The following is a 25,520-nucleotide window of genomic DNA, read 5'->3' as shown; positions in this document are numbered from 1 at the left end:
TCGCACCATAGGCAGATCGCAGCACGATATGTTTGTTAGCATGTTAGCATTCTGATGAACGGCGAGTTGGTGCCCTGCTTGGAGGTCTAATCTGGCCTCACGCCTCGCTGCACATGCTCAATAGAGTCCGCACCCTGCATCATGACATCATGTCTTTGTGTGAAATCCCAGTGCCATTCACAGGCCCATCGCAGGGCTTAGCATGCAAGCGTCCACTATACCAACACACAACTCTTTAAAGGGAGTCCCCTGGTTGCACAGCTCAGAGGATACACACTGATGCCTCCACAGGGCTCTGAACATGGCTTCTACCCTTCAACACAACAGGCCGAGCCCATGTGGCACACAGGGCCCAGAGGATAGCGAGTATTTGGGTTTTTTATTCTGGACATTTTCAAATAAGAAGATATCACTGGATATATGGAGACTAGTTCTAGACATCCAGTCAGCTAAAATACACACTGAGGTTTCTGGATGTCAGATTATTCACAGAGAAACTGTAGTAAATGATTTGGGGACATTCAACATGGCAACATTCAATGTGTCTCCTTAGCTTTTGTGCTAAGATTACATCATCTATTTTAAAAAGCTGTGAGATCAGTGAAGCCTCAGTTCGCCACAAACCAACAGAACACAGATCAGACATTAGAGGTGGACTTTCTAGTTCACCAGCTCAGTGAGGTCAACTAGGACCGCAAACCGCATTGGCTCAGAGACAGTGAGGGCGTGCCACAAAGACATGGGCAGAGTGAAGACACAATGGAGTGATGGCATTTTGTCACAAATGAATTTGATTAAAATCAAGCATACAGCAAACAATTAATAAAACATGGCGTGATTTGTTTCTTTTCAGTTTTATTTATAACTTAAAATCAATACTATTTTCTTTATCTCTTTATTTCACCGTTAGAAATCAATATGAAAGCACATTGTGCTCAAATATTTACTGTCTAAAGTCCATTCACATCTTAGAGTTTACAGACAGTTCCAACTTACAAATATCAGTAATGTATATGAATGTAAATTAATGAAGATGCCATTGTACAAACCTTTTTCACAACATGAAAAAAAACTCAGTCTTGGGAGCATGAAACAATCGTGAAACCTGGAAATTCGATTGTGCAAAGGGAAATGAGTTGAGCAACTGTAAATAAACTGTCTGTTTTAGGCTGCCATGTAATTGTTTTGTTCCTTCCTTTCATTTGGTTCATCAGTGTTTTACCCAGAGAACACGTTTTATAACAGTTTAGATAACAGACAAACAAAAGCTCTCTTTAAATAAACCTTTTGTCCCAGTCCAAGTCCGTTTTTGTTAAGTCCAAGCATGGCTTATAATGAAAGTATTAAATATTGGTACGATAAAATTACACTGTTGATACACAGCAGGTTAAATTTTTTCATCACAAAATGTTTGAACACAATTTACTACATCCACATGCATGTCTGTAATAACAACATCCTGTTTCCCATTTCCTGACACCTGGAGAGACTCACATGGAAATTTAGTGCTAATTAAACCACATTAACAACAGTAGTTTACAAATGTGACGGAGCAGTTGTCAATGCAATTTTACAGAAAACCAGTTATTATAAATAATGGACCTGATGATTAATCATTACGTCTTAAATGTCAGGAAAGCTGTTGTACACACACACACACACACACACACACACATATATATATATATATATATATTATGCATGTTGGATAATACATAGTAAGTGTAGATGTTGTCCATCTATATAAGTTTACTACAGTTTATCGCTTCTTTGTGTAGTTATTTATTTATAGGTTTTCAAAACATTTAAATTAAATTAAGATCAAATTGTAACAACAGACAAAAGATATTGCAAGTGAGAAAAAAAATGTACAGAAAACTACAATTAGCAAAAAATGTAATTAATTCATAAACAGTAAATTGTTAAATACTATTGTTACTGTTGTTAAATAAAATGAAATAGTAAAGTTCTTATTTAAAACTGTTTAAATAAATATTTAATTGAATTATAACTAATTGCTAAAGATGTGATTGTGCTTATTATAATCAGTCAAATCAGTTGGCATTGGAATAAAATAACTGAGGTGCACACATGTAAGTGTAATTTTATTGTACATTATACACATGTTCAAATATTTACAGCCATTAAACTAATTAGACTAATTAGACTAGATTAGTAAGTTAGTCTAAAGATTTACACAGGTGATGTTCTCTTCCTGCCAAATGAATCAGAGCCTTTCTTTTTCAGTTGTACTGAGTTTATTACTCATTAGTTTTTATTAATGCAGTTGTGGAAACCTGGGGGTTGTTCTATTAGGAGAATTCAAGGGATTCGGACACAAACCCCTGTGGAACGATTCAGTGATCAAAGATTGCTGCTGAATATTTTTCTTCCCTGAGCCGTGAAAGTTTTGACTAACCCCCAACACGTCCAATAACATCCAACAGAGATATTCCAGTGTGTCCTTTCGCTCAGTAGCTGACATGCTTCACATACCAGCTACGTGACACAGATACGACGACACACACACAAATGGACACACACAGGCGGACTTTGTTATCTGCTCAGTGAAATCTCATATTTGATGACACATTTGATTTTCAGGTGAAGCTTTTAGCAGAATGCAGAATTTACCCTGTTTAGAGAAAACAATGCTTCGAATGAAATACATAAAAACGACAGGAATTAAACTTCATCATCTTGAATCGGATTATGTGATTTATTAAAAAAAAAGGTGATGGATATTTGCACATTATGTAGCAACTTGACCCTAAAGTGTATGTTACATTTCACCTGTGTGGTTGCACGATGTGCTCGGAGAAGTGGAGAGTTGGTGAATGTCAGCATTTACTTTGATTTCTCCAGTATTGTATAGTAAATGTCTCTTATGGTGGTTTATCAATTTTAATTTGTAGATATAAAAGTTGTGTAAAAGCCGACAATTTATTGTAAAAATGATTCAACTGGCAATCTGGATGGAGGTTATGTGTCTTTTAAAACCCATGGTGGCTGTGTGTAGGTGTATGCATGACACAATAGTAAAACTTTCTTTAACTTTATTCACACAGTTAAATGCAGTAAGAAACGTCTGGTCACCACCTCCTCTGGAGAAAATAACAAATATATTTTAATATACCTGAGAGCATTTACCTCATTTCGTTGAGTTAAAATGAACCTGCTGCTGCCTCTATTGAACACATGAGCACAGAAACTCTCCTTCATCTCTGCCTGATCCTATAGTTTGTCACTGTGAAACTCAGCATGGTAGAACAGCTGGAGGTGCACATGCTACGGTTGTTATTTCATGTACTGTATCTGTGTCTCTATGTACAGTACATGCGTGGCCAAGTTGCATGAATGGAGTTTCACTGCTGTTCTGTGGACCCGGTGCCCTGGCCGTACAGCGTCCATGTTGGTGTGGGAGCCTGAGGCCTGCTCCCATACATCCCCTGCTCTGGCTCTGTTGATCCTATTGTCTTCTGCGTCACCACACGTCTCCCGGCAAATAAAGGCCGTCTGGCTCCAAGCTTAAATATTGCAGCAAACTAAAAACCAACCATCAGAGCTGATTCATTCACATCTGCTCAGTGGGGCGACAAGGACAGGGCTTTAGGTGGGAAAGAGGGCAGAAAAAAGTTCACTTTTCCCTGCCGGGTGCCAAGAGAACGGGACAGGACTCAACTTCGCCGGAGCCGCAGCTGTGGCAAGTTGCCCATTTGATTACATTTAACCTTTATCATACCTTATAGAAGAGGCGACAACGTAATAACTCTTTATTGTTTTTGCTTTTTTTATCCATTAGTTGTTTTATGTGTTTTTAAAAAAGCTAGAGGAAGATTTTTTTTGGTTCGCATGATTGAAGTTTTACAGAGTTAAAAATGTTTATACTGAGAACAAGCAGAATTCAATACAGATACATTGAGGCCTTGATAAAAGTTTTAGTTTAATGTGTTGGACATGGTTTGTAACACTTGTAATAGAGACAAAATTCATGATCTAAGTTAAAATTCAAAATTCTGCATCTCGTCTAATATAAACACAGACTGTGAAAAACGCTTTTAGAAAACCAGCTTAGGTTTTGTTTTTCACTTGTTCGAGTTTTCCTCTCCTACAATTTTTAACTTTCAGCATTTTCTATTCCTCTCCCTGTCTGTCCTGCCTACCCCACCCTCTCTATCTGTCTTCCCTCTCTACCCCACCCTTTATTCTGCAGTGCTACGGACCGATCATGGGTGACTGGAGCTTTCTGGGTAATATTTTAGAGGAAGTCAATGAGCACTCTACGGTGATCGGCCGGGTGTGGCTCACGGTTCTCTTCATCTTTCGTATCCTCATCTTGGGCACGGCTGCAGAGTTTGTGTGGGGTGATGAGCAGTCTGACTATGTCTGCAACACACAGCAGCCTGGATGTGAGAACGTGTGCTACGATGAGGCCTTTCCCATCTCCCACATCCGCTTGTGGGTGCTGCAAATTATCTTTGTGTCCACACCGTCTCTGGTGTATGTGGGGCACGCTGTGCACCATGTCCACATGGAGGAGAAACGTAAAGAGCGTGAGGAGGCAGAACTCAGCCGCCAGCAGGAACTGAGCGAGGAGCGTCTCCCTCTGGCACCTGACCAGGGAAGTGTCCGCACCACTAAGGAGACCAGCACAAAAGGAAGCAAGAAGTTCCGGCTGGAGGGCACCCTGCTGAGGACCTACATTTGCCACATCATCTTCAAGACACTGTTTGAGGTGGGCTTTGTGGTGGGTCAGTACTTCCTTTATGGCTTTCGCATTCTGCCACTGTACAAATGCAGCCGCTGGCCCTGCCCCAACACTGTGGACTGCTTTGTGTCCCGCCCCACGGAGAAGACCGTCTTCATCATCTTCATGTTGGCCGTGGCCTGTGTCTCGCTCTTCCTCAACTTTGTGGAGATCAGCCACCTGGGCCTGAAGAAGATTCGATTTGTGTTTCGAAAACCAGCCCCAGCCCCTGCCCAAGGTGAGGGGTCGGCCCCCCTGCCGCCACAAGGAAAGAGCCTGCCTCCTCTGGCTGTGTCCTCCCTGCAGAGAGCCAAAGGTTACAGGCTGCTGGAGGAAGAGAAAGCTCCCCCTGTAACTCATCTCTACCCACTAGCTGAGGTAGGCATGGAGGCTGGCAGAGGGGCCCCACCATTCCCAGGACTGGATGAGAAGGCGGAGGAGGTGCTGCCCATGGAGGACATCTCTAAAGTGTATGATGAGACTCTGCCCTCCTATGCTCAAACCACTGAGACAGCAGGGGTGACATTACATGAAGAGGAGGCCAAAGAAGTGCAGCCGGCAGAAGCGGAAGCAGAGAGGGTGGAGGAAGTTGTGGATGAGGATGTTGAGGTAGAGGAGGTGGCTAACGGGGAGGTAACTCCAGCAGAGGCAGGGATGGAGACCACGGATACGATAGAAGACACCAGACCGCTGAGCCGACTGAGCAAAGCCAGCAGCAGGGCCAGGTCAGATGATCTCACCGTATGAACCTGTGAAAGAGAGCGCATGCACACCTGCAGACACAAAATGTTCAACGTAAGAGAAAGCACACACACACACAGCTAACTCAAGACAATGCACACTCTTGAACAGGCAGGTTGGAAATCATGTGGATGAAAAATAAATAAAAATCTAAATCAAGACACAGGCAACAAATTCTACCAAGCAACAAAAAATCAGAGTGTTTGTGTTAAAAATTAAATAAAAATCAGTAGAGGTTAAAGAGGAGAGGAGCAGAATTTTTTTTATTAAGTGTGTTCTTATATTTAAAAAAATGTGAAAAGGACACATGCAGGGGGAAATGTTTTTACTTGATGAAAATCCATGTTCAATTTTTAGAAACATCTTTTTCTATTGAAAGAATTTTAATCATATATGATGCAGGATTAGACATTTTTACATGGGGTTTGACTAGATTAGGGGGAAGATAATTATAATATACTTGTGTGTCTGCAATTCAGTAATTTTACTGTAGTTAGGCACTCACTTTCACTCCCATTCAAACAGCAGCATACTGCAAATGCAGCAATCACACAATTAAGTGCCGGTACATTTACAGGAATACAGCTCTTTGAGTAGAAGAAAAGTCCATTTTCAGGTTGAGAAGAGTATACAGTTTTCTTTTTTTGTTTTTTTTAATGCACACTCTGTGCAAGGCCATTAACCCTCATAACACCTCATCTATGCATCCATTTACACAGGATTCTTTCAAGTAAAGAGAGATGTGCATCAATTTCAGAGCATTTCTCTCCTTTTCATGTTTGTATACCAGGTAGCACAGCCAGAGTTGAGTTAGTGAGGTAAAACAAACAAACAAAAACAAAAAGACCACATGTTGAATGTCTTTTTTTCTGTGTGATTCTGCTTCTCTGCATATTAGATTTGCTTATGTTTTGTGTCCTCTAAGTACAACTGTGTACTGTGATATCAGTTGTCCGTGGATGAGAGCGGGGCTCATTTTGCCCTATCAGAGAATGAACTATAGTAGCGACCTCAGGCCAAATCCTCTCTTTTCGTGCTGTACAAACAGGCGTCCGGGCGATAAAGATCGTGCCCCATCAGCACAAAGCATTGTTGGAGGCGAGACAATAAAAGAAACCGCACTCATCAATGAAAACAAGCATCCTTGACCTGGCTGTGCAAAAATATTTCTACTTAATTTAATGTGACCATAGAAGGTCCATACCTGACAAGAAAACACAAAACCTGTGACATGCTTTCTAATTCAGAGAGAAACAAATAATGAATAGGGGGACTCCTGCTGTACATAATGCCATGTGTCATGTCAGTTACATGCAGAACAGCACTTTTTAGTTTTTTTAAGGTCACACAAGTTCTAGCTGTGATTTTAATTTTAACTAATTAAATTTAACATCACCTCCCCCTGCAAAAAATAAAGTAAAATAAAATATAACAAAATGAATCCTGTTCTGCTGCATCGCACTGCACTGCGAAAAAAATACACTTCTTTATTAAGAACTTTTTGTGCTGAGCCTCGAAGTACGTCTTAGGTTTATTGCAAATCTTCCTCTCACATTCTCTGGCTTTGTTACTTTAAACAGCTGCCACTGTATGATTTCCTGTGCCTTATCTGTAAATGTAAATTCTCCAGTGTTGTAAGATTGTAGCAAGAGATTAGTTTTTCTCTGGGACCTATGTGAACTTGTTGATGTTTTATTTGATATTTGTTAAATCAGACTTTCATTTCTGTACGCAGCCCCTCAGTACACACTCAAACACACCACAAGCATGTCTCTACTTTGCAATCTCATTAATATGATAAAATAAAGTTATTGTTGCATTAAGTTTCATGTTTGCAGGCATCAATACATCTGCACAGTGCAGGCTTATGTTCACACATGTGCCTTTGTATGCACAGACATACACCTCACAGTGTTGGTTTCGGGGGTATGATCAAATGGCTCTAGAGAAACTAAGAGAGAAGGCAGCTTTGACCTGTTTGTGACCTCCAGACATCCCTTCACCTCCTAGAATCAGCCCCAGAATCAGAGAGAGCCTTCAATCAGCCACCAAATTGTTAAACATATTAAAGCATTTGACAATGTTTCAGTCAAAGCATGATGCTTGATCATTCATCATACATGATACATGATCCATGTGTACATCAATGTATGACTTTTTGTATTTTAAGAATGTTGCATTGCCTGTACGTTTGTAAGAAGACATGATTAATCTTTAGAAAGAAAAAAAAAACACTTTTTACTAACTTGTAGTCTTCTTTGCTGATAGATGTGTAGCAGTATTTTCTTTTGCAATGTAAACCAGCAATAAAGTCACACGTGGTCAAAAAGTCTTGAATTGCTGCTTCTCTTTACTCCCTGATCCTGACCTCTCTCACATAATCCTAAAACCAAGTCTTCAACTTCGTCTTGAACTCGAATCACACAACCACAAGAAACATGTACAAACCCACACAGCACAAGTGACCGGATGTAAAAGTACAGGCACATCACAACAATAGGGTTGATAGTATTATATGTATGGCGATATACAGGAAACAGACTAGACTTCATTCTACAGTTAAAAAATGTAATTGTAAAAACATCTGCAACAACATACACAATAATAACTGTACTGTGACACCAGAGGAAAACGGTTCCTGCACGGCTTGTTAACGGGTAAGTATAGACTAAATGAATAAATAAGCCATTTATAAGTGGGTGTAGCCATGAACAATAACTATATAAGAAATGGTGATGTATTGAGAAGTATCATAATTTCTACATAATAGAGAATTAAACTTGGGCTATTTGTAACATTAACTTTTGGTAACAACAATTAAAACTTCAATATAATAATAGTGGACTGTAAAAGAAAAAGTTACCCTCACGTATTATAATTATTACTGATTATCATTGCTTTTTCAGAGGGGCAACATTGTTGGGTATGACACGCAGTGAGGCTGCAGCATGAGCAGCAACATAATGGACTTTTAAAGGAGTAAAATTAGGATTGCTGCCCTCTTCTGGACTGAAGTGCTACACAGGGTCTCTGCAGCTCCTGCAGTCTGTGTGCTGCTTCAGCATAAAGGGTGTGTTGTTTTAACTCCATGAGTGGAAGGTAATTTGATCGTTGCTCAGGATACAAGGCACTGTAACAGGATGGCATGGAGACGTAATTAAGGACACTAACTAACATTTTGCAACAAAAGCATCCATATTTGCCATCACTATCCATAGTTTGCATAGTGATTCAAATAAATAACTTTCTTGAATTAAACTACTTACTTAAATTACTTCAGTTATGAAACTAGAAACAATTTTAGGTCATGAATTTCAGCTACTGTGTCTTACACAGAAATGTGAAATGTAATTTGTCTTATTTCAATTTCCTCCTTTATGTTGCTTTTGTGACATTAATTTGAATTAAAGATGTAGGTTAGAGATAAGGAAACAACAAACAGCAGAAGCAGGGACTCACTACCGGTAGTTTCTATATTTATCAAACTCCATCTCAGAGAAGGTATGATCTTTTTAAGATTCTTGTTGCCATTGTTATGTACGATCCCTCAATCACAATTAGACTCTTTTGACATATTTTGTGTTATTATTTATTTTTATTTATTTCTCCTAATTGCAGCCCATTTTGGCTGGAACACTTTTGATTGTGAGAATAATTTTTATCTCAGTAAGCAATGATTCAGCAATGTTCAGAACACATCTTTTCTTTGTTTTAAAGTGCAATGGAGGACTTTTCAAGATATTTGGGCATTAAGAGGAAGCTGTTGATATGTTGCAAGTTGTGGATTTTCTTAGCAGCAGGTATAAAAATCATTTACAATTTTACTCTTAAACAAATTGAACATATTATAATAATATAAATGGACAGGGAGAAAATGTGCAGCTAACAAAATCAAACATCTGCTTATTTATAAAAATGAGTTACACAACTGTGACTCCAACATCATTTTCTACAATGCATATGACACATAAGGGGTTATATTACATGATCGCTGATTGCGTCTGTGCCCTGAGTGCTCAGCATACTGCAAAAAAAACAAACAAAAAAAAACAAAACAACAAATAAAAAAACACATTCTGGGTAAAGAAATAAAAATTAAAGAAAAACAAAACAGTAGTAAAGCATTTATAAAAGATGCAACAAACACACAAAATACAACCAGAGGCCCAACACATACAGAAGTGACACCATGACATAAGTGTAAAAGTTTGTATTGTTGTGTTCAGCTTATGGTGTTTACCTAAGTGCAGATGCAAGCATAATGTTATATTCAACTTCAGGTTCATACTTGATAGCACACTGAAAATCATTATTCAGTTGATTTGTTCAGGTTTGTGCACACCCTAAACAAATGTTTCAGTAAAAGTTCTCCACCACCTCAGAGATTCACACATAGAGACGGTAAACACTTGATCACAGACCACGAGTGACCACTTCCTGTGTGGAAGCTGTTGCTGCTGTGTGAGAGTTTAATTTTATACACTTTGCATGAATTTCAGCAAAGTGCTGCACAGAAATGTAAAATCTAATTAGTCTTATTTCAATTTCCATTGACCTGAAATTAAATTAAAGGTGTAGTTTAGAGATAAGGAAAAACCAAACAGCCGAAGCAGAGACTCACTACCGGTAAGTAGCTGTCGTTTCTATATTCATCAAACTGCATCTTACAGAAGGTATGATCCTTTTAAGATTCTTGTTGACATTTTTATGTACGATCCCCCAATCACAGTTAATTTCATTAGACTCTTGTGACATATTTTGTGTTTTATATTCATTCCTCATTATTGCAGGATATTTTGGCTGGAACATTGATGTAGTGATTGTGAATATTTTTTCTTTTTTCGGTAAGCTAATGTTGGTTTAGCAATGTTTAAATAAGTATGTGGACAATATAAAATTTACAACAATTACATTTGCAACCAAGCTGTATTTTTAGAGGTTATTACGTTTCAAACCACAAACAGACAATGTTCAGAACTATTTTTATCTTTGCTTCAAGGTGCAATGGAGGACTTTTCCAGATATTTGGGCATCAAGAAGAAACTGTTGATATGTTGCGTGTTGTGGATTTTCTCAGCAGCAGGTAAAATCGTTCACAACTTTACTCTTAAACAAATAGAACTTAATGTGTCAGTTGATGGGCTTGTTTGTGGGTTTTATTACCTTTGGACTTTTGGAGCCTGGCTAACCTGTTTCTATGCTAAGCTAAGCTAACTGGCTGCTGGTGGATGTGTCTTATTTACTGAACACGTAACAGAAAACTCTTAACAAAATAGCGACTGAATACATTTCTCAAAATGTCAAATGACTCCTTTTGTTGTAGTTTTACACAGTTATGGTGAAAATGAAATCTATCACTTCTGTTTCTGTTACTTTCACAGAAGGAAAGACCATCACGGAGGTGGTTGGCAGCACAGTGATGCTGCCCTGTAACCAGTCAGTCAACAAAGTCAATCATCTGACTTGGACAATGAATAGAAAAACCCTGTTGAGCTACACACCAGGAGGACTCTTATACACCCATCCAGAGGCTGAGAGACTGAACATAACCATGTCTCTGTCAGAGAGTGAACGGTACACACTGATCATAGAGAGAGCCGAGAAGAATCACACAGGAAACTACACCTGTGAGGCAACGACGATGGAAACAGGAGTACTGGAACAAAACTGGGAGCTAATAATTACAGGTGGGCCTATCAGTCCTAATAAAATTAGACTAAAGAAGTATAAAACAACAGAGTGAATGTAAGGTTAAAAAAGATGACAGAGATTTGTTAACAGTTTATGATGGACAACTTACAACTCTATTGACCTCAGAGAAGCCTGCTCAGACTTTACAGGCATTTAACTTAACAACAGCTCTTCCAGTGTATTACTACATACAGCAGCATACAGTGATGCAGCATACAGGATATTCTGGGGGACCACAGAATGAAACAGTCATCTCACATACAACTGTCTTGACGTGAATGAGAACTTAATTTAGCTGTATATTGGAGTGGAATGATTTACAAAGTGTTTGTATTTAAGAGCAAAACCTGACCAATTCATCAATTCTAGTGGCTGCTGTTGTTCGTGGTGCCTGCTGCTTGATCTTTATATTTGTTTTGGCCATCATGCGAAGAACCTGTAAATTTTGGGCAGAGTAAGTTGCATTTGACTCCAGTCATTCTGTAACATGATGCTATACTGTACTGCCAGTGGTGTGATATACCTACTGACTATGTCACTGTCTTTTACAGAATTAGAAATCAGCATCCCACTGCAGAAACGGTAAATACAAGGATGACCTAATCACCAAACAGTCTGTCTGTAGATTGACACCTTGACTACAAATGAAGGGGGATACCACTGATTTGCAACTCATGTACTTAGATATTATAAAAGGGTGTTTTTGTGATTTAAAAATAAAAATAGGATAGCCCTTTTATAATAAATACAATATTACAATTCTTTTTTGTTTTAATTTTGATGATTAACAGCTCATAAAAGTCCAGTATTAAAAAATATCTGAATATTTCAGTTTGAGTAAAAGTATATTACTGTTCATATCTCCAGAATCAAACTGAATCTTGACAGTTGTCCAGAATGATAATGAGATACTTTATTGATCCCTTGGGGCTCAGCCACAGTAACTGTAAATTGAGGTATATATTGTATATTTTAAAATTTTTGCTATGTTAATTTTTTTTCTATAGCAGGAGCAACTAGGTGATATTAATGAAGACTGATGTCAGTCACCGATTCAGCCATCCTCATTGTTATTGTAACCACAGAACTGAGTGATATGTGCAAAAACTGAGAAGGAAGGAGGACTGTGTGCAGATGCATAGGAAATAATGCAAACCACAAATATCTTCTGAACACATAGTCAATAGTTCTTAATAAGCATACTGCATTGAATAAAAAGCTAAATCTTTGTTTAAAAGTGAATGTTATTTTTTTACAGGTCATCTTTAGAAGTTTTAACTTTTGCAAATATATGTGTTGATACCAGTGTTATAAATACTGATAATTTAATAGAGCTTCTCTGCGTAGAGTTCACTGTGACAGCATCCAGTGGTACTGACATGGGGGGTTTTCCTGTTGAACCACAACAAGTGTAGTTAAACACATTTGTACACTGATCAAAAAATTGAATGTAAACTTTTTAATCACATTATAGCATCAAGTCAATTAAACCTCTGGCACACTGATCTGGTCGGTTAGTAGCAGAGAGGGTTGATAATAAGTTTCAGCTGTTCTGGCTTTAATGAAATTAACAACAGATGAACTAGAGGGGCAACAATGAGCTGACCATGACAACAGGAATGATTTTACAGGTGGAGGACACTGACTTTTTTTTTCTCTCATAAACTTTTCTGACTGTTTTTCACTAGTTTTGCATTTATCTAGGGTCAGTGTCACTACTGGTGCCTTGAGGTGATACCTGGACCCTACAGGGTTGAACAGACAGTCTCAGTCCTCCAGGATGGCACCTCAACATGTGACACTGTTAGAAGGTTTGCTGTGTCTCCCAGCACAGTCTGGAGGACGGGAGGAGATCCCAGGAGACAGGCGATTACCCTGAGCTGGACAGGGCCGTATAAGGTCCTTAACCCATCAACAGGACCAATGAGGAACAAGAAGAGCACTGCTAGAAACCTGCAAAATGACCTCAAGCAGACCACTGGTGTGAATGTCTCTTACCAAACAGACTTCGTGAGGGAGGTCTGAGGGCCCGAGGTCCTCTGGTGGACCCTGTGCTCACTGCCCAGCCCTGTAGAACTAAATCTCCACCGGGGGGCAGTATTGTAAAAGGTTTTTTTCTGCTGTAGTCAGTCAAACAAAACACAACAAAATACAAATACAAAAAAAAAAAGGTTTAATGATATTTTACAAAATTCATAACACTTTATGCACGCAGCACTATTTATAGCCAGTTACTCTCTTGGAAAGAGTCATTTTAAAGTGAGCAGGCAAACAAAACAAAAAAGTTCAGGCTGTCTGCACAAAAGAAAAGGTTTAAAAAAAAAAGAAGAAGCTAGATTTAAACCAAGGGGCCAACCATGGTCCTCTGGGGCCACTGTCTTTAACTATCCCTGCCATGCCCACAGGTGATTACATGGAAAAGTGTGTTCAGCCATTCAGATTTAGACTGTCATACACAGAAATTTAAACATCTGCTTGTAACCAGTGAGGACGTGTTAATTTTTAAAGACATGAGAAAGACTGCTTCTCATACAAAGGGCTTCAGTTCTGGTGATACAATAGCAGTTTAGCGCATTTCACTCATTCGAAGGAGGCCTGCAGGCCCACAGAGCCAGTAAATCAAATGTAAGTTTTGCAAATGTATCAGGGGATTTAGGGTGTGGATGTTGTAACATAGCTCTTGGAAACAGATCTTTTTTAGCACTTCTCAAATATAAACCAGTCTCAAACTATGGGATAGTTGTTACAGCATAACTAAAACTTCTTTACATAACAAGTTCATGAAACTGTTTTAAATTGTCTAAATGTTGTCATAAATGCAAGTTCATAGTTATGTTTTATTTTCAGTTAATGTGAAATTATATTGATAAGGATCAGACTTGATAACACACTTAAAATCATTAGTCAGTTGATTTGTTCAGGTTTGTGTACACCCTTAACAAATGTTTCAGTAAAAGTTCTCCACCACCTCAGAGACTCACACATAAAGACGGACAACACTCGATCACAGACCACCAGCGATCACTTCTTGAGTGGAAACTGTTGCTGCTATGTGAGAGTTTAATTTTATACACTTTGCATGAATCCTGCACAGAAATGTGAAATCTAATTTGTTTTATTTAGATTTATTCCTTTATGTTGCTTCTGTGACCTGACATGAAATTAAATTAAAGGTGTAGTTTAGAAATAAGGAAACATCAAACAGCAGAAGCAGAGACTCACTACCGGTAAGTAGCTGTGGTTTCTGTATTTATCACTGCATCTCAGTTGTGATCTTTTTAAGTTTCTTGTTGCCTAGGTATTTTGTGTTTTATCTTTTTTTATTTATTTATATTCATTCCTCATTATTGCAGGATATTTTGCCTGGAACATTGATGTAGTGATTGTGAATATTTTTTCTTTTTTCGGTAAGCTAATGTTGGTTTAGCAATGTTTAAATAAATATGTGGACAATATAAGATTTACAACAATTACATTTACAACCAAGCTGTATTTTTAGAGGTTATTACGTTTCAAACCACAAACAGACAATGTTCAGAACTATTTTTATCTTTGCTTCAAGGTGCAATGGAGGACTTTTCCAGATATTTGGGCATCAAGAAGAAACTGTTGATATGTTGCGTGTTGTGGATTTTCTCGGCAGCAGGTAAAATAATTTACAACTTACTTAAACTTAAACAAATAGAACTTAATATGTCAATTGATGGGCTTGTTTGTGGGTTTTGTTACCTTTGGACTTTTGGAGCCTGGCTAACCTGTCTCTATGCTAAGCTAAGCTAACTGGCTGCTGGTGGATGTGTCTTATTTACTGAACACGTAACAGAAAACTCTTAACAAAATAGCGACTGAATACATTTCTCAAAATGTCAAATGACTCCTTTTGTTGTAGTTTTACACAGTTATGGTGAAAATGAAATCTATCACTTCTGTTTCTGTTACTTTCACAGAAGGAAAGACCATCACGGAGGTGGTTGGCAGCACAGTGATGCTGCCCTGTAACCAGTCAGTCAACAAAATCAATCAGCTGACATGGACAATGAATAGTAAAACCCTGTTGAGCTACAGACCAGGGGGACTCTTATACACCCATCCAGAGGCTGAGAGACTGAACATAACCATGTCTCTGTCAGAAAGTGAACGGTACACACTGATCATAAAGAGAGCCGAGAAGAATCACACAGGAAACTACACCTGTGAGGCAACGATTGCGGAAAAGGGAATATTGGAACAAACCTGGGAGCTGATAATTACAGGTGGGCCTATCAGTCCTAATAAGTAAGAAGTATAAGAACAGAGTGAACGTGAATTTAGTAAAGATAACAGACTTGACAATTACTAGTGTGGCTGAGCAGTGGCTCTACATAGCATCTACATGCAGTGTATTATAGCTACATATAGCATATTACTACATGCAGTGGCATAAAGTGTTTGCTCTTTTGGGAGACCACAGAACATGATAACACTACGTCCGCTTCCTTAATGAAACTTTCTCTAAGAACTTAATTTATTGAGTTTTATATTAGAGATAAGTGAGTTACGAAGTGTTTTTCTTCCAGACCATGAACAAACTGGAAATTGGATAATTCCACTGATTCCTGTGGCGGTTATTGTTCCCTGTGTCTGTTGCCTGATCTTTATATTTGCTATGATCATTCTGCGAAGATCCTGTAAATGCCGTGCAAAGTAAGTTGCATTTCCTATTTTACATTTGATCCCTATGCAAAAGGTATTTGGCATCACTTTTTGAAACTTCCTTTACCGTCATTCCTTTATGAAGATACGTTTAGGTGCTTATCTGATCTCTTGTATGAACAGTTACAGAATGGAAACATCACGGTTTGATTGAATTTATGCACAAACACAGCTGGGTTATGGTCAGGCACAGAAACTTCAGAGTATCCTAAAGTTTAAACTTTACATCAGTACTACCTGGAACAGTCTGCTTACAACACACATCCCCCCCGCATCCTACAATGAGGTTTCTCACTAGGCCTGCCACTGAAGCCAAGGGGGGCCTTTTTATGTCAGTAGTCTGACGGAAAGTCAGAAGTGTCTATTTTTAACGCTGTGGTATAAGAACGGGCTCATCATTCTTTAACACACACACTTATAAACAAAATGTCTCCCTTTTTTTTACAGAAGCCGGCATCCCACTGCAGAAATGGTAAATACATTAATAACCTATATACTATGTCTGTCTGTAGATTGATACCTTGACTACAACTGAAGGGTGACACCATTCAACTTGTTTGCTATGGATCTAGTGAAGAGGGATATTTAATACTCAACAGAAAAACTCCTCCAGATGACATCATATGAGGGGAGGGGGTTCAGCTAGAAGCAAACAGAATTTATTTTTTTGTTTATTACCATTCATATCCATGTGCATGTACTCTCTAGTCTTGAACCACAGGAAGCAAGGTGAAACTCAATAGTCACCCTGTAGCAATGTGAATGAAACACAATCCTGTTGCATATTTGTTTTGTAAAATGACTAAATTAGACTGAGGTGACTGGTAAATATTTACAATTCTGTTCTTTTTTTTGTTTGTCTTTTCAATAGAGGAAGCAACCAGAGGATATTTATGAAAACTGTCTGGAAATTGATGTGAGACAACGTTCCAGTCATCCTCAGCCTCACCATTGTAACCACAGAGCTCAGTGATACTGTATGTGCAGTTCAAAAGCAAATGCATGAGAGGTAAACATGCAAAACATAACCATTTTACTTGAGTACAAACACAGTGTATGAGTAAAGTTGTCCTTTTATGTCATGTATAATCTTTAAACTTTTGTCAGTGAGTGTAATACATTTATTAAAGAGTAAAATCTTTGTTTAAAGCAGCATTGAACGTTACTTTTTCAGGCATTGTTCAGGTATTCAAAGGTATGTGTTAATACTATTGTTATTACTAAGCCTTTCCCATTCACATTGTTTCTTTTCTGTTCCTTTTCACTAAAAGTATCACTGACTGGGGCTCATATAGCACATTCATGCTCAACATTGGTTGACAATGTTACGTTAAACCAGTTACGTTACATAATACATGTGGGAAAATCCACCACTGGCAGCAGCTTTTAAATGAGGTTACAGAAGATAGAGATGCTCCATCAGTTGTTATGAGAACTAATTAACTAATAACCCGGACCTACTTGGTGGCAATATGCTTGTCTATCAATGTACAGTAGCTTTTAATTATAGGTCTACTAGTTTAGAATATTAATTTAACTGTATGTAAATGTATTATGTCCAAAATTCAGTTACTGGGTCAGTAATTCATTCAGTTCATTTGTTAGGAAAGTGGATACGAACAGAAAACCCACTGCTGTTTACCTGGAAAGGTGTGTTCAGTCAAACACATTTAAACCGTCACACACAGAAATTTAAACATCTGCTTGTAACCAGTAAGGACGTCTTGTGTTGATTTTTAAAGACATGAGAGAGACTGCTTCTCATACAAAGGGCTTCAGTTCTGGTGATACAATAGCAGCATAGTGCTTTTCATTCATTCGAATGAGGCCTGTAGGCCACTGAGCCAGTAAATCAAATGCAAGTTATGCAAATGTATCAGGGGGTTTATGCAGTGGATGTTGTAACATAGCTCTTTTTGGCATTTCTCAAATATAGACCAGTCTCAAACAATGGGACAGTTGTTACAGTATAACTACAACTTCCTTTACATAACAAGTTCGTGAAACTGTTTAAATTGTCTAAATGAAAACACGTAGAAAATGACGTGTCATGACAATACATGATAAATTATTCAAAGATTATTTTCTATCCCTTTATTTCTTTGGGAGAAACATACTGAGTCATGTGGCAAACACAGAGTTACAGCGAAGTCATTGTGTTTCACAACACAGAGATTATCCACAAGACAGACACTGTGACAGTAGTTTCTTCATAAGGGAAGTCTGGTCTGTTCTAAAGTCAATAAAAATGTACAAGGCAAACAAAGAATTCCTGAACTCCTGAAGCACAATTGAGGCACTGTTTAACTAGCTAACATGACAGATTACATAACGCAGAGCACCCAATGATAACGAAGATATGCAAACTATGTCTGAGGCACTTAAACTAGAAAAGCACATCGTGGGAAAGGCATTTAGCAACAGTTCAGCTACAAACAAGACAGAGTTTGGTTTAATGAATAAAATGAGAAAACAAAAATGTTTACAATCACAAAAAAACAAATATGAAAACTGCACTACTGCGAGTAGTACATTTAATGCTAAAAACTACAAGTAACACAAAAAAGTTTTTAAAATGAAAAAAGGCGTGAGGTCTGTGTGATGACACTGATGAGTAGTGCAGTTTGGTGTATTGTAAAGAGAGGAAATGGGAAGGATCATCTGATTTATGTGTGACTTCTTGCTTCATTGTTTCTCTCGCATGTTGTGTTATGGTCTGATGTTTTGAGAAGTTTCATTAGGGTCACTGCAGAAAAGCTACTTTAGCTTGATGACTTTAATTATGAGAATAACAAACTGTCAAAACTGAGTGAGTGAGATTTAATTTGTTGATTTGAGGTTGTTTGAAGTTGTAACTTCATCGGAATCCACATGAACAAATGTAATACAAAATTAATAATAATATACATATCATAATACAAGTGTACAACTAAAGCTAAGCTAATGTGCGAGAAGATTAAACAGTGTTTGAATGTACATTTTCTCGTTTAAGACTCGATAAGACAGAGCCAGGATACCAGCTGATTCAGTCGAGTGGTATGGAAATAATGACCATACACACCTATCCAGAATACGGATACCAAAAGTAAACATGAGAGCTAAATGTGTGTTATCATTAGAGAGAGCCAAGAAGTCTGACCCAGGAAGTGAGGAAACAGTAGTCGGAGCTGATAATTACAGGTATAAAATCAGTCCCAACATCAAAGATTAGACTGTTAGTGAGGTTATAAAAGATAACACATAATTACTGTTTACTCTGCATGACTAACGCTCAGACATTGATAATACACTTAGCTGAAACTCAAACAGACTCCCCATAGTCACAGACAAAGAGCTATTGAGGCACAGCTAGAGCTGACATCAACTGTGTAACAAAGGTCAACGTTTGGAGGATTTATCACGGACAATTAACTCTAATAACTAATTATTTATTAGGAGCCTGCTCAAACATAATAGTGGCCGTCCTTCTGTTTCCATCTTGCATTTTATAATAATGTGGCCGCATACAGTGTTAGGGCCTGGTATATTGAGACACCACAGATGTTGAGAGAACTACTTCAGCTTCCTTTATGAAAAATTCATCTTGCAAACACAAAAATTCTACTTTAAGTGTTACTTTCTTTTTCTGAATTTTACATTAAGGAGGTGAATAACCGCGAAAACTAGCGCTAAAAACTATTGATGTCAGATCTTTATATTGGTGTTGACCATCCTGCTAAGAGCCTACACACAGTGAACCAAATAGTTATATTTGCTCTACTCTAGAAACATATAACATAACATAATGTCATAATCTTACGAAGGAACTGGAAACTTAAACATTCAATATGATTCTTGCTCTGATCTAATTTCAAAATCACAATAAGAAAACGTGTGGACATGAACCAGAACACTCTTTTCAGAAACGCAAACACATACAGCAGTAAAAGTAAACCTGTCTTCTTTCTGTTATGTATTCTGTATGTATTACAATAACAAAGAAAATTAAATATAACAAAAGAAATGTGGAATGAATCGTTTAATTTTAAGTAGCAGCTGAGGACCATGAATGATTAATATTAATATGATTAATATGATGTTAATACTATGATGGAGTTATGGGTTGCTGAGGTATCTTAAATGTATCTGAGGCATCTTGTAATGTCATATCTACATTCATCTAAAATTAATCAGCAGGTCAATACAGGTCATCAGAAAATTATTAATATAAGAATCAATGCATTTCTTCAGTTTAGATTGAACCTTTTAAATCTACATAGGGAACGGTTCTCCTTTACAGAGGCCACTATGCTGTGCCACCATGTTTCCATGTTTCTATTAAACAAACCAAACACTGCCTCTAAAAAAGGGAATTTCACGTTTTCATGTTTCACTTCTCAAGTGAAATGTATTATTCCACCTCCCTGTGAGGATGCTGGTGAACCTCTAAACAGCCATCATCCAATCTGTCTTACTTCCTCTATCCCAGTCTAGTTTGCTGCAGCTATGGCTAGAGACAAGGCCAAGTAACAGCACATCATGCACTCTGTCATGCAGCCTGAGCCAGAACCTGTATGACTCCAGGTCCCGGAGACGTGCAGTCAGGATTGCGGCTGACCCCTCTACAAAGAGGCTCCGCTCCATCAGGACCAGGACCTTGTGCCATAAGAACACTGTCTTCAGTCTACTGTCAGTATGTTTTGACGTGCATACGGCTAATATTAAGCCTGATCAGTGTACATATCCTAAAACCAGATGATAAACACAGCGACCCACACTGAAGCCTAACCTCTAATTTCTTAATCTTAATCGTTAATGTCCCAACACCAACACCTAATCCTTGCAATCATTTGGTCAAACTTAGGAAATAGTAATTCAAAACAAAAACACTTAGTAAAACTGAAGCAGATTTTCATTAGTAATGGATCAGTTCTTTGCTTTAAAATAAATAAATACAATTTTAATGCCATGTGTGTTATACTTTCATGTCATGTCTTTTTTCATACTTATTATGTTCATTCTCTTTAGAAAGTAGACAAAGACTCCTACACTGAGTTAGAGTGATCACTTTACTATGGTGTCTGTAACCATGTTCAGTTTTAATGGGCTCTGATGTCTGAGAGTGACCTGGTTTCTTGTCTGTGTGTGCTACATAATCCTCTACATTTATCAACAGTTATCAACAGCCTCAAAGCAGGAAAACAGTTAGGGTTTATCTTATTTCAGTTAGAACCATTGAAAGGAAGAGGAAGTCAGCCGAAACCTCCCCCTGTTCAAAATACGTGTGAGTGTAGATATCAGTGAGGTTTCTAGTGTATGTTGGTCTACGATCATAACAAGACACGAAGCCCTAAAAGAAAATGAAAACTATACTGTTATACAACACCTTAACAAGAGATCAGATTAAAACAAAAGTGTCTCAGTCTGCTGAAGGTTTGAGGGTAACGGTGAATTTTTGAAACACTGAAAAAAAAGCACCATTGCAATGTAAAAAAAAAAAGATTATGAATGTAATGGTTTTACTGTACTGAAATGTTGAATTACTACATTACTTGGGGATTGGGGAGCCGAGGCTTAGTTATTTGCTGTTCCTTTTAATAACGTCAGCTTGGGACAGTATATGACATCTGGGCAGTAGCTCAGATGGTACAGCAGTCATCTACGAACCCCAGAGTGAGTTGTTCGGTTCCCAGTTCCTCCTGGCTTCTTGTTGAGGTGTCCTTAGTAGTGCCAACATGTACTGTCTGACAGATGTCCAACCAAAATTTGCCCAAGGGGATCAATAAAGTATTGATTATTATTAAAGCTCAAATAAACATGAGAACAGCTCTACACAGTTGTGAGGCCATAGATTTTTGCGTTGTTACGCCCAATTACTGATACCTACATTAAACACGAAGTTCTTCTTTTTCTACAGGTTCTCCGTTTCTTCTTGCTGCCCCTCTCCAGATGGTCTGGAAAATGTCCTAACCCATCAAGGACAATCCATCAATTAATATCTAACTAAATAATTACATTAAATGTGCAGCAATACTGTAGTTGGTACCTTGGATGTTTCTTGAAGTACCACCATGCTCCAACACCAATGGGAATCAGTAAAAGCAACAGAGAGAATAAGACCCAGCAAGCAGTGCAGGTTCCTGTAGAGTATCAATTATTATTATTTTTTTTTAGGATGAAATATTGATTTACACTCCTATTTAATGTACTTAAATCTAATGCACAGTGATGAAATGAACCATATCTTTGCATCTAAGCCCATATTTATAATGGAATTACAGAAACACCTGGAGGAATCAGTTAATTTACTCTGAGGCTGACTTAAAGGTAGGAAGACTACTTCTAGCAAAGAGCGAAGAACACCTTAATAAGCAGGAACAAATAATAATAAGACAAATATTATCAACCACACCTTTGATTTGAAGCTAAACTGTACACTGTCCTAATGGCCAGAAACACGACTGCAAATGATCATTATAAGACCTGATGTGTAAAGAAGTCTGCCAAATAATTACCCAAGCAACTTAAAAGGTTGAGTTATTTCCATGTTATTTTAGGTTTATTGGTTTGATTTTTGATTTTTACTACAGAAGAACATAATAACAAAATACTTACTATTACTTTACTAACAGACTTTAGAGTGAGATTACACTGCACCATGACCTTAAAAATAAACTGTCATACACTCTTGGTCAGTGTTATTAATTATACTGAAGCATTTCCTGTTTCGACATGAATAAATTTCTGCTGTGAAAAGCTTCTTTAAATGTGAGAAAAACAGGTTACTCGTCTGAGTGCTGTCTTTCTTCAAACTACAATATATAATAAAATGTTGTGCTAACATGTAAACTTGTGCAGAGTCCAAATATATGCAACCTTACGGCAATTCTACTCATTGTTTCTTAGAGAACGAGTTAACATTATTCTCTGTAAGAACAACAGAGTCAAACATCTAACTGAAGCCTTAAACACAGAACAGAAAAAAACATAGACTTTGACAATTAGTAATAAAATACTGTGCTGATAAGTATTTTTTTTGTTTCCTAGTTTCTGAGAAATCTTAGGAGGTTTCTTGTCCTTACAGGCCCTGATATACAAAAGGATACCTGACAGGAAATTACCATGACCAGCTAAAAGCTGTATTCAAATGACCAGGTGGGGTGTGACTGGTGAATCATGCATTCATTATATCCTATTTGTGTATGTTGAATTGGGCTGAATGAGCAATTTATTCTTTAAGTGAAACAGGACATGTAGTATAATACTGCAGTTGTTCCATTTTGCTACTAAATGGCTGAAATATGTGCACTGGCTGTGTCAGACGTGAAGGCTGATCCAAAAACAGTTTCAAAACTTCATCAACAATCAAATGAAACCGGAGCTCACCTGAAGTCACATACACATAGAGTTGACCATATTTCCTTCCATATAGGTTTGATGCTTCACACTTATAGAGACCGTTCAAAACAGAGGTAATGCTCAGAAACTGCAGCTTTGCACCGTCCACTCTGACAGCAGACTGAGGCCATGACTGTCCAGGTCTGAAACAGACAAGACACATGAAATATGTAAAATAAAGAGCAGAGGAGGTAAAGGACAGAAAATAAATGTTGCCAACAAGTTGAATAGCTGATTAGTTTTTGTTCTTAGTGAATTGTTTTCCTGATTCAAACTTTACAAAGATGTTGCAACACTAACATGTTATATCTATATATATATATAGATATAACATTTACTGAGAATTAAAACAAAATGAGACTATGAAACCGTAGGCAGCAGGCTGACGTTGGTGATGTGACAATGATACTTTAAATACAAAGTTAACTGGGAAACCACAACTAGTGGTTTTAGTGGTTTTCGAATGAAGTTTCAGTTATAACGTCACTAACTTACGTGTTGTCTTTGGATTTTAAATGTGTTTTAATGTTAAACAGTCAATAGATGACAGATCTTGCTTCTGTTTTGGTTGGTTTCATTGTACTGTTTATGTCAACATCAGTAGTAGAAGTCATTACATTTTAATAAAGGTAGCATTAATATTAATATTGTTCTGGGAACCTGACAACTCTGTCACACTTCTCTATTGGATGCAACTAAACTATTGTCTCTTTTACACAAAAGTGCTTTGCAAACCTACCCAGGGTAACAGAGGTACATTTAGCTGTTGATTTTATTAATTCTGTATTATGTACATGTCCACAGCACTACGTTATTCACAGATTAACTCCAGTCCTCACAAATTTAGTTTTTCCCAACAGAAGTTAGTATGAATAAAACTCAAAACCTCCTGATTGTGAACATTAAAAGTATTCCAGTCTTCCACTTATTAGAAAGCATTAAATAAATGATGATAATGCGGAATACAAGAAACATAACTTGCATAACAAGATCGTAAGGCTGACTGATCAGTTTAGTTGTGCTGACATATGTGAGATTGAATTCAATTTTAAATGTACTGTTTGTGATTTTTCAAACTATTTTAACCCTCAACAAGTGATGATAGGAATGTAAAATAATCTGTCAGCAAAAGGTTTGATTGTAACATGAAGATATATTTTTATTAAATCCTGACAGCTACTTCATGTTGTTTTCTGTCTCTATGCAGTAATTCAAATTTACACAGTTACAGTTCAGAAAATATCATCAGAACAACATTGGAGAACAAAGAAATACTTCATTTAGACTATTCACAATTCAATTTTAGAATCTACAATTCTAACTCATTAAAATTAATTTGGTTTACAGCAAAACTCTTACATCATTGTACAAAGTACTGTACCTGCTCCATGTAAAACTAGCATTTGGGTTGGCTTCAGTCGAACACTCAAATGAGTCTTTAGATATTTCACTAATGTTCACTTCTGTTGGTGAAACTGTAAAAAACAAAGAGAGAAAATGAGCTGATAATCCTGCAGCAGAGAAAATACAAATGATATAACTCATCAGCACTGATGAGCTACAGTATGTTGATTACTTTTCAATTAGTTTCAAGGCCACTTTGGAAACTTGGACAAAGTTAGACATTAGACATACATACATATTTTCACAACTGTTACTCTTACATGCAGAAATTCTACACTTGGTTTTTGCATTGCATAAATGTACAGTATGTCCACGATCCACTCATTTAAAGCAATCTTTAACCTTTAAAGATTTTAATCTTTTAACCTCAGGTAGACTGACACAGACATGTCAAGACTTAAAAAAACAAACAAACAAAAAAACAGGTGGGTGAAGCGAGCAGATGGAATCTTTGTGAAGGTGTTGTTTTGAATGTCCTACAGACAAAGCTATTTTTGTCTTTGGAGTGGATTGTTGATGAGTCATTGGGGAATTCCAACGGCATCTGCAGTTGAAGACCATAATACAACTGCACACGGCTCTATTTGTGCAGCTGTATTTTTTCCCTTAACTTAACTGTTATTCTTATTATTACTCTTTTATAGCAACACAAGTTAAATTTCAGTCCATTCAATAGGTTTCAGAGCTCTGAATTCTCCTCCAAAAGTATTGGAAGCCAACTCATTTGTATTGAGTGAACACTATAGACATTGTTGAGGAAGATGACATTTCAGAATGTCAGCTACTCATTCCTGGTATTTATATCTTTGCCGAAGATGTGACTGACAGGTGTTTCTTGTTACCTAGGACACAACTGAGTGACTCTTGG

The 25,520-nt window shown here is 37.5% G+C and overlaps 3 protein-coding genes across 5 annotated transcripts in view; 2 read left to right on the top strand and 1 right to left on the bottom strand.

Moving 5' to 3' along the window:
• Window positions 1-4,228: 4,228 nt before the first annotated feature.
• LOC113173185 (gap junction alpha-8 protein) lies at window positions 4,229-5,494 on the top strand. 2 transcript variants are annotated; one of them, XM_026376563.1, is made up of 2 exons: window positions 4,229-5,296; window positions 5,381-5,494. In XM_026376563.1, exons 1-2 carry the CDS (start codon window positions 4,229-4,231, stop codon window positions 5,492-5,494), a joined length of 1,182 nt encoding a protein of 393 aa, XP_026232348.1. The 2 variants fall into 2 exon arrangements, with proteins under 2 accessions (XP_026232348.1, XP_026232347.1); XM_026376562.1 differs by having other exon boundaries at window positions 4,229-5,494.
• Window positions 5,495-14,917: 9,423 nt separating this feature from the next.
• Window positions 14,918-17,829, top strand: LOC113172873. The gene is made up of 4 exons (XM_026375916.1): window positions 14,918-15,432; window positions 15,736-15,862; window positions 16,319-16,343; window positions 16,743-17,829. Exons 1-4 carry the CDS (start codon window positions 15,081-15,083, stop codon window positions 16,842-16,844), a joined length of 606 nt encoding a protein of 201 aa, XP_026231701.1. The 5' UTR covers window positions 14,918-15,080; the 3' UTR covers window positions 16,845-17,829.
• Window positions 17,830-17,950: 121 nt separating this feature from the next.
• Window positions 17,951-25,520, bottom strand: part of LOC113172870 (poliovirus receptor-like) — a 45,266-nt gene continuing 37,696 nt past the window's right edge. Inside the window, exons 5-8 of one of the 2 annotated variants that reach the window (XM_026375909.1) lie at window positions 23,237-23,391; window positions 21,897-21,990; window positions 21,738-21,816; window positions 17,951-21,594 (exon numbers count right to left, since the gene is read on the bottom strand). In XM_026375909.1, the coding sequence (XP_026231694.1) occupies window positions 21,762-21,816; window positions 21,897-21,990; window positions 23,237-23,391 (304 nt within the window). In that variant the 3' untranslated portion in view covers window positions 17,951-21,594; window positions 21,738-21,761. The remainder of the gene's footprint in view (window positions 21,595-21,737; window positions 21,817-21,896; window positions 21,991-23,236; window positions 23,392-25,520) is intronic. The other variant, XM_026375908.1, reaches the window with a different exon arrangement.

The sequence above is a fragment of the Anabas testudineus genome, chromosome 21 (assembly GCF_900324465.2).
Source record: "Anabas testudineus chromosome 21, fAnaTes1.2, whole genome shotgun sequence".
NCBI classification, from domain to species: Eukaryota; Metazoa; Chordata; class Actinopteri; order Anabantiformes; family Anabantidae; genus Anabas; species Anabas testudineus.
The sequence above is the reverse complement of the archived record's forward strand: the minus strand, read 5'-3'. Positions and strand labels throughout refer to the sequence as shown.